Source organism: Octopus bimaculoides, chromosome 9, assembly GCF_001194135.2.
Source record: "Octopus bimaculoides isolate UCB-OBI-ISO-001 chromosome 9, ASM119413v2, whole genome shotgun sequence".
Lineage (NCBI taxonomy): Eukaryota > Metazoa > Mollusca > Cephalopoda > Octopoda > Octopodidae > Octopus > Octopus bimaculoides.
Window position 1 is genome coordinate 42,280,985 of NC_068989.1, and position 9,952 is coordinate 42,290,936.

General features: G+C 38.1%; 2 protein-coding genes across 2 annotated transcripts in view; one reads left to right on the top strand and one right to left on the bottom strand.

Annotated features, from left to right (window-relative positions):
- Window positions 1–9,952, top strand: part of LOC106870301 (uncharacterized) — a 204,355-nt gene that overhangs the window by 125,362 nt on the left and 69,041 nt on the right. The gene's annotated exons all lie outside the window — the stretch shown is intronic.
- The window catches only part of LOC106870298 (centrosome and spindle pole associated protein 1), a 139,234-nt gene that overhangs the window by 26,507 nt on the left and 102,775 nt on the right, over window positions 1–9,952 (bottom strand). The window contains exons 9-12 of the mRNA XM_052970909.1: window positions 8,669–8,819; window positions 5,617–5,791; window positions 2,866–2,956; window positions 264–371 (exon numbers count right to left, since the gene is read on the bottom strand). Of these exons, the coding sequence (XP_052826869.1) occupies window positions 264–371; window positions 2,866–2,956; window positions 5,617–5,791; window positions 8,669–8,819 (525 nt within the window). The remainder of the gene's footprint in view (window positions 1–263; window positions 372–2,865; window positions 2,957–5,616; window positions 5,792–8,668; window positions 8,820–9,952) is intronic.

The following is a 9,952-nucleotide window of genomic DNA, read 5'->3' on the forward strand; positions in this document are numbered from 1 at the left end:
AAAGCTGTAACGACTGAGCCATGCACCTTCATCCTAGAAGGATTATCACTCAATAAAACTAACTGATCACACTGTTGTTCAAGTAAAGTGAAAGTGCACATCGCTATCATAAACCAATTTAACATTCAAATACATGGCTGTCTTCTTTGCTCAGTATGCAAATGATTCTACCAGCTTGATACCTTATTTAATAATAAAAATATTAAATACAATGTTTTAATTACCATTTAGCTTATTTCATCATTAAATGAAATTATTATTACCTTCTATAATCTTGGAGAATGTCTTTTGTCGCAGGTTGAGTTTCCTTCTTAGCCTGACCAAATGGTAGCAAGGGTTCATAGATTTTTTTCGACATTTCTTTCTCTTCCCTTTAGAAATATAATATAAAACAAAACAACAATGATATCAGGCGAATGTCAAAACCTTGGTCCTAACAACAAATGATATGCTGTTTTGATCAAAAACTGGACCAATCTACTACACTGGTATTAATTTACAGTACTGGGTAAAAGCTGGATCAATCTATCACACTGGTCAAAGGTCAAACTGTTCTATTGTACTAGTCAAAGAGTTTAGAGATTTACTATATCAGTCAAAAAGTTGACCAATTTACTGCAAGGGTTAACTCTGCTGATAGTAACCAGCCCGAGACTGATCCTCAGTCTATGACTCAACCCTCTTGCATTAACCCTTTAGCATTCAAATTATTCTGCCAAACGTAATGCTTATTTACGTACATTGTTTTGAATTAGTCATACATTAATCTCATAGCTTTGAAATTAATGATGTGATTGTATATTTTTAGTATGACATAGTCAAGTGGATGTGAAAGGCAAAATCGGGCTAGTTTGAGCATAAAACAGGTAGAATATTTGGGCCAGATATGGCTGGTTTAAACGCTAAAGGGTTAAAGGGATGTGAATTAAAATCTTCCATCAGAATGTTATGTTAATTTAAGTTCCAAACACCGGATTAATGCTGACAATTTTATTTTACTAAATTTTTCCTTATTAACTAAGATTTCTTTATTTCTAAATTTCACTATTACTAAAATTTCCATTATTTACAAAAATTTATTGAAACAAAGGCTTGTAGGTTCAGAGAAATATGGTAGCAAAAGTGTTAAAATGATCACTAATCTAATGTACAGATCGAAGAGCTGAGTATCTATGTGCCTTGAACAATTGCATTGAATAGCATCTTTGGCAAAGACATTTAACTGTCAATGGGTTTGTTCACATATGCATAATTTATGAGCAGTGAGCCCAACACATCACCCTCTCTCCCACCACCGCTAGCTCAATGTATTTAATGAACCCCTCTCATCCTTCAACATATTAAGTGAACTCTCTGCTGCATGCATTTAAATCAGATCACCATCACTATTTTATTACTTTAGTGTCCACTTTTCCATGCTTGCATGGGTCAGGCAGAATTCATTGAGGCAGATTTTCTATGGCTGGATGCTCTTCCTGTTACCAACCCTCACTTGTTCACAAGCAAGGTAATATTTCCCCATAGCTGCAAATGTTTACACAGAAGATATGAAACAAATGGCATTACTTTTATGATAGTGGTGTTTATTTATCATGCAAAATTAAGATAAGGAGACACTAATACACTTCCCCCCATACATACATATATACATCACATGGGCTTCTTTTCATTTTCCATTAATAAAGTCCACTCACAGAGCTTTTGAGTGGTTTGGGGCAATAGTAGAAAATATCTATTCATGGTACCAAACAGTGGGATTGAACCTGAAATAGCATGGATGTGAAGTGAACTTCTTAACCACAGAGACATGGCTGCACCTTTAGAGTCATGCCTTTACATACCTATAAATTGATGAGAAAGGATTTTCAGATGCTGGGCCTTTCTGAGGAAATGACAAGGGACTGAGAGATGTAGCAATTTGCTGTGCTTGGTAAGACATGTCAAGCTAAGTGAAAATCCCTGTCTTCTACACATACAGGCTTGTCCTTTCAGGTGCCGGTGCCACTTAAAAAGCACCCGTGCAGATATTGTGTAAATGCACCTGTGCCAGTGGCATGTAAAATACACCCAGCAAACTTTGTTAAGTTTGTTGGCATTAGGAAGGGCCATAGAAACGATGCCTCAACAGACAGCTGGAGTCTGGACAGCTCCCTGCTAGCCAGCTCCTTGTCAAACTGTCCAACTCATGCCATGGAAAGCAGACGTTAAATGATGATGATGATGATGATGACAAACACTGAGTATGAGCCACATGAATATGACCATTCTGGAAGGTCATGTAAAGGTCATGTGCACTGTACCATCTCTCAATAACATCATCATTATCATCCTTGTTTCTATGTCTGCTTATCTAAACAGGAGCAGGTGAGACCAACTGACCATTCCAGTGTCTTTATGATCTTGGACTAAGCTACATCAATTATATTTACCTTACAAACAAAACAAAAGACAAAGATATTATGTTGACTTTACATTTGAATCAACTGGTGTCAATATTTATTTCAGCAACCTGTGTTAATATATAGATTGGCAAAATAACTCAATCTACATAATAATACATAATATAGAATATGGTATTTTATAATACTGATTTCAAATTTTTGGCACAAGGCCAGCAATTTCGAGGGAGGGGGTAAGTCAATTACATCGACCCCACTGCTCGACTGGTACTTATTTTATCAACCATGAAAGGACGAAAGGCAAAGTTGACCTAGGCAGAATTTGAACTCAGAACATAAAGATGTGCAAAATGCCGCTAAGCATTTTGACTGGCATGCTAACAGTTCTGCCAGCTCGCCACCCTATGGTATTTTATTATATAAAAAATATATATTCAGAAAATACACTCTAAGACATACTACTTACAGTTTGGCAGCATTCTTTTCATCAATTTGTCTTTGAAGTTCCTCCCGATAGCTCTGCTTTTTTCTTTGTCTAGCACTTCTCCTCTCTGTACCTGTTGAATAAATAGCCATACTTCATAGGTGACTTTTTTTAACAGACAATTAGATTTATGTAAAATCTCTTTCAAATTTTCTTCATTAAACACAGTTACACTAATGTTCTCATATTAGTGTACCACAAGAGGCACATATTCATATTTATGCTGGGATTTCACAGGTTAATTGTTCGAACAACTATGTTTATATCTGCATGCAGAGTAATCTTACAGAAAAAAAACAAGCAAAAGGAAAGTATAAAAACTGATAGAAGGGACATTCTTATCAAACAGCTAAGTATCCTCTAAAGTGTGTGTAAGAAGGAGATTCAATAGCACCATGGTTAAAGCTATAAAAGATAAGCAACAAATTCAGAAAGTCTTTGGGAAGAATGGAACGATACCAGGTTAATAAGGAAAAGCTTTTGTTTTTAACAGTAAACAGGCGGGTCTAAGGAAACTACTGAGGGTTTGTGTTGGGAATTAACTAACTGGCACGCTGTCAGTTATGACGACGAAGGGTCCAATTGATCTGATCAACAGAACAGCCTACTCATGAAATTAACATGCAAGTGAGTGAGCACTCCACAAACACGCGTACACTTAATGCAGTTTTCAGGAAAATTCAGCTTGACACAGAATGTGACAAGGCTGGCCCTTTGAAATAACTGGTACAACTCATTTTTACCAGCTGAGTGGACTAGAATAACGTGAAATAAAGTGTCTTGCTCAAGGACACAATGCATTGCTGAGAATTGAACTCATGACCTTACGATTGTAAATCGAAAACCCTAACGACTAAGCCACATGCCTTCATTGTTGGGAATTAAAGAAAGTACAAACAAACCACTGATGAAGGCCCCTAACCAAGCCATTTGACTTTCCTTTCCATCCCAGCAAACTAATTTATTCCACATAACTTAATTCTTTTACAATCTGGAGAGAAGGGACAGTGCCCATAAGCTTTTCAGGTTGAGGTTTGTAAGGAGTATGTGGACAGGTTCCAGAGGGTAATTGATTTGTACAGGGTTTTTGTGGATGAAACACGATTGACAAGTCCCCTCAACCCCTTGGGGGTCGTTGGGATGCTGCAGCATATCTAGGGTGACAAAACCTGGCAGAACTCATCCCTATCCAGGCTAAACTCATTTCTACAGCTGGGTGGACTGGAACAATGTGAAACGAAGTGTTTTGCTCGAGAATAAACAGATCGACCAGTTTAGGAATTGAAACCACAATCTTATGGTCATGAATCCAACACTCTAACCACTAAGTGATGCGCCTCCACTAAAGGTACTCATTTTTACTGCTGAGTGAACTGGAGCAACGTGAAGTGAAGTATTTTGCTCAAGTACACAACACATCGCCAGGTCCAGGAATCAAAACCACAATCTTACGATTCTAAGTCCAGTACACAAACCATTAAACCATGTGCCTCTGAAACACAATAGGGCAGACAAAAGAAAACATGGATTGTGGTACACAGCTTGATAGCTTAGGGCCTAATTTCACCCAACTAGAGTACAAACCTGAAATATTTAGAAGGAAATATCTCCAATTTGACTTTGATGAAGGAAGAAGCAAAATTTTCGATCTATCAACCTCAACACTCATGGTTAGATTTTCATTTTCCAGTTCAAGTTTTGTTAATGCAGACAAAATACAGTTAAATCATCTGTAAATTCTTTGATTCCTTAGTGAACATAAAATTATTAATATTAAAAATATCTTGGCTGTATGGTAAGAAGCTTGCTTCTTAGCCACATGTTTCTATCTACCAAATCCACTAGAAAACATTTGCCCAAAGTGCCATGCAGTGGGATTGAACTTGGAACTATGTGGTTAGGAAGTAAATTTCTTACCACACAGGCCATGCATACACCTATCTATAGACTGATTAATCCTTTTGTTACTGTATTTCTATCTTTGTTTCAATTAATTTTTAAAATAAAGCATTAATTAAAATAACTTCGTCATAATTAAGCTAGTGTTTGGAATATAAAATGGCATGAAATTTTAATGGAAAGTTTTAATTATGATCATTTTAAATAAAGGATTTTGTAGCATAAAACAAGGAGTAATTTCAAGCAGGCTGGTAAAAAAATGTAAAGACTCCATTTGGTCATAAATGACCATGGAATTGTACCTAGAAAGTTCTCCTCCGAGGCACCTGTCCAGGCAAGGTTGTTTATGGAAGACCATCAGTCGCCCATGCATACCAATCTTCCTTCTCCACACCACCATTGTTACCCAAGGGAAAGGCAAAGGCTGATACAGTTTGGCATCAGTAACATTGCAACTCATTTCTACAGCTGAGTAAACTGGAGCAATGTGAAATAAAGTGTCTTGCTCAAGAACACAACACACTGCTCAGTTCGGGAATCGAACAGACTACATCATGATTGTGAGCTTGGTGGTCTAACCACTGAGCCATGCACCTTCAAGCAGGTTGATATCAAAAGGGTTAATAGGCAGATATGTGTCTACATCTGTCATACCGTCTTTGTTATATTAGTCTAGATTTGTCAAATTCTGTTCATCACATTTGTCAAACTGAGTTCATGGCACTTAAAAAAACATTACAGCAACAGCAAAAAAAAAAAAAATTTAAGAAAATTGTAATGCATTTAGAATTTGTTAAAATATTATTTTAAAAAAATTTTGACACATGGACTGACCTAATGGTAAAGTAGCATAGGTTTCTTCAGTCTTTCTTGGAGGATATCGACTTCTGGTGGGAGTTCCTGGGTTTATAGGGCTTTTGTGTTGAAATTGTTCAGTTCCCTTGTTTGCTGTGAAGATCTGTGATATATTGGTGGCTGGCAGAGTTGGCAGTGGATGGCTTTGAGGGAGCTAACAAGAAAATGAAGGCATGATTAAGCTTAGCAAAATATATATGTGTATGTATGTATAATAGTGTGTGTTCATGTATATGAAAGAGCAAGGATAATATGAATGTAAGTGACTTAGGTGTACATACGTGAGCGGGCAAGTATAATATGTGTGTGTCTGAGTTAAGTATAAATATATGCCTGAGAGAGAGAGAGAGAGAGAGAGAGAGAGAGAGAGAGAGAGAGGGAAAGAGAGAGAGAGAGAGAAAAGAATTTAACTAATAGTTAGTGACAGCCAATTCAATTTGGTAATATTTAGATGATTACTAAGATAGCAAGCTGGTGAACTGTTAGCAAATCGGGCAAAATGTTTAGCAGCATTTCATCCATTTTTACGTTGTTACTTCAAATTCTGTTGAGGTCGACTTCGCCTTTCATCCTTTCGGAGTTGATAAAATAAGTGCCACTTGAGGACTGTAAAGGGTAAAGGTAAAGTTGCCTTCTCGAGTTGTACCAACCCATAAGGGCCAGTTTCTCAGTTTGCATGGCGGACAGGATGCTGGTCTGTTGCAGGATTACTTTTTTTGCCAGCTGAATGGACTGGACCAATATGAAATGAAGTGTTTTGCTCAAGAATACAATGCATCGCCCAGTCCAGGAATCGAAACCACAATCTTACGATCATAAGGCCAACTCCTAACCATTAAGCCATGCACTTCCACTAGTTGAGTACTGGGGTTAGTGTAATTGACTAGTCCCCCCTCCTGAACTTGCTGGCCTTGTGCCAAAATTTGAAATCAAAATTTGGATGATTACGAAGGTGAAACCAACTAGCATTATAGTATTTTTAGTACATACATAGATGTATACATAGATGATGGTTGTGGTGTGTAGTGAGTGAGGTGGTGCTCAGAAGTTTCAGACTTTGGGTAAAAGAAAATATGGAAGATTCGTACTCCAAAGCAGAAGCATTAAGAACGGTCCATCTGATGGTGTAAAGCACTCATGACAGTGTCATGTAAAAGAGACTGTGGTGTTGCAGAAAAGCAACTGTGTGGTGCCATGTAAAAGCACCTGTGCACTGCCACATAAAAGTGCCCATGCGGTGCCATGTAAAAGAGCCGGTGTGGTGCCACATAAAAGCACCTGTGCAGTGCCATGTAAAAGCACCTGGCACACTCTGTAGAGTGATTGGTGTTAGGAAGGGCATCCAGCTATAGAAACCATGCTAAGTCAGACTGGAGTCTTGTGCAGCTCTGGTCAAACCGTCCAACCTATGCCAGTGTGGATAATGGACATTAAAAGATGATGCTTTCTGTTGTAATTAGCTATTTCCCACTATGGTATTTGTTCTGACCGCAAGGCAGTGAGCTGGCAGAATCGTTAGCACGCCAAGCGAAATGCTTAGTGGTAATTCGTCTGCTGCTACGTTCTGAGTTCAAATTCCGCCAAGGTTGACTTTGCCTTTCATCCTTTCGGGGTCGATTAAATAAGTACCAGTTACGCACTGGGGTTGATGTAATCAACTTAGTCCCTTTGTCTGTCCTTGTTTGTCCCTCTATGTTTAGCTCCTTGTGGGCAATAAAGGATTTAGGTATTTGTTCTAACACTTGGTACACTGATTTCAAATCATGTTGATGTCAACTTTTGCTTTTCATCTTTGTAGGGTTGATATCAAAAATAAACAAAAACGTTTCAATTCCCTATGTTTACATGGGTGGAATAGTGTGTTTGCTGGGACAATTGCTTTTATAGATGGACAGATGCATAAAGAAATGCTGATCCTGTGGAAGGAACCTGTGGAAGAGGTAGAGTCAGGAAAACGTGGGATGAGGTTATGAAATGTGATCTTTGGATGTTGAGCCTCATGGAGGGAATGATAGGTGACTGAAACTTCTGGTGAATTGCTGTGCTTGAGAAGACATGCCAAGCTAAGTGAAATCATAGTTGTGGCCAGTGCTGGTGACATATAAAGGACACCAATGCAGGTGACATCTAAAAGACTCCCAGTACACTCTGTGAAGTGGTTGACTTTAAGAAGGGCATCCAGCCATAGAAACTAAGTCAAAATAGAGCTTGTGCAGCTCTCTGGCTTACCAGCTCCTGTCAAATCATCTAACCCATGCCTGTATGGAAAATGGATGTTAGATGATGATGATGACGACAATGTTCTTCCCACTACTAAAAATGTGGTAAGTAAATAGAGTTATGTGCCTGGCTCAAAGGAACAACACAATTTAGAACTCACAACCAGGTGGTGAGCAACTTAAAACCTCAAACCCACTATACTACATTACTGGAAATATAAAATGCTATTTCAAGACTGCTGGAGTTTTGAGCCCATGACCAGTAAGTTCAAACTTAGTAGCAGCAAGTATCAAAGTATCAATTAACTCCAGCTATTTTACAAACATAACACATCACCCTATATCTTGTTGGTGATCAGCCTCAGGTCAGCTGAGATCCAGTTGACATATAATTAAAAACAAAACCATCTTCCTCAGACAGAGTGTACCTAGGACTACATTAATCCAATGTATTCTATTATTTAAAAAAAAACCCACTAAGGTATGATTTGATAGATATTTAACTGCTATTTCTAGTAGGCACAACAGCAAAGTGGAAGCTGTCTCAGCTCATTGTTTTTATTTGTCTCGGACAAAAATTTTCATTGAATCTTTCTGTGGTAAGATGTAACTTGGCTATTATTTCTAGCAGAATCAGTGACCACATGCAGATTCTCTTGGTGACTGTTAGATACCCTATATTTTGTGAGAGTGCACGTGTATGTGTCTCTGTGTGATGCGTGTATGTGGTATGGATAAATTACAAAATTATATTTAACAAAAAATTTAATGAGTAGATCAGAAAAGACAGAAAACACATAAAGTGAACTTACAGGGGAAATTTTGGAGTCTAAAGGATGTGGTCCTTCTCGTAGTTTGTCCCAAAGAGGATCATCAAGTAAATTATTAGATACTGCAAGTAATGGTGATTGGTTTCTTCGAAGACGAGACTCTATTTCTTCATTAAGCGTTGGTTGGTATTGCCTAAAAAAGAAAAAAAAAGTACTAGAGATATTATTAGTGTTTGATAGCAATACAAGAAAAGACATTAGTTTTTGGTTATACAGTCAGTGATAGTTATGATAAACATAGTTGTTTGGCTATGAATGACTGGCAGTCCATCGGTTATGACGATGAGGGTTCCAGTTGGTTTGTTTAACAGAACAGCCTGCTCGTGAAATTAACATTGAAGTGGCTGAGCGTTCCACAGACATGTGTACCTTTAACATAGTTCTCAGTGAGATTCAGTGTGACACAAAGTGTGACAAGACTGGCCCTTTGAAATACAGGTACGACTCATTTTTGTCAGCTGAGTGGACTGGAGCAATGTGAAATAAAGTCTTGTTGGGTGATGGTTCCTATAGCTTGATGGTCTTCCTAGCACCAATACCAAACATATTGTTATTTCTTAGAGACGATCATCATCATTATCATCACCAACATTTAATATCTGTTTTACATGCTGGCATGGGTTGGATGGTTTGACAGAAACTGGCAAGGCAAATTGTTTGTTTTGGCAGGGTTTCCATGGCTGAATGGTCTTCCTAATACCAACCACTTTAGAGAGTGTACTAGGTGCTTTTTACATAACACCTTGGTTTTAGAATCTCAATTCTGTTGTGGTGGGCAGGTCTCCTTGAGTACAGCAATATGCCACATAACTTGGTCTTCTGTCATCTTCCTCATAAGGCTTAGCATTTTGTATACAGCTATGTACACACACACACACACACACACACATATAGGGTAAACATAAAGACTCCCTTCAGTCATGAATGACCATGGGCTTGCATCTAGAAAGTTCTCCTCCAAGGCACAAGTCCAGGCATGGTTGTTTATGGAAGACCAGCTATCGTCTATGCATACCAGCCTCCTTTCTCAATACTACTGATGTTACCCTTACCCAAGGGAAAAGCAAATATCGATACAGCTTGGCACCAGCGATGTTGTAACTCATTTCTACAGCTGAGTGAACAGGAGCAATGTGAAATAGTGTCTTGCTCAAGAACACAACAAACAGCCTAGTCCAGGAATTGAACACATTACCTTATGATTATGAGCCTGACGAATCATACGTGTTCACTATGTATATATATATATATATATATATATATATA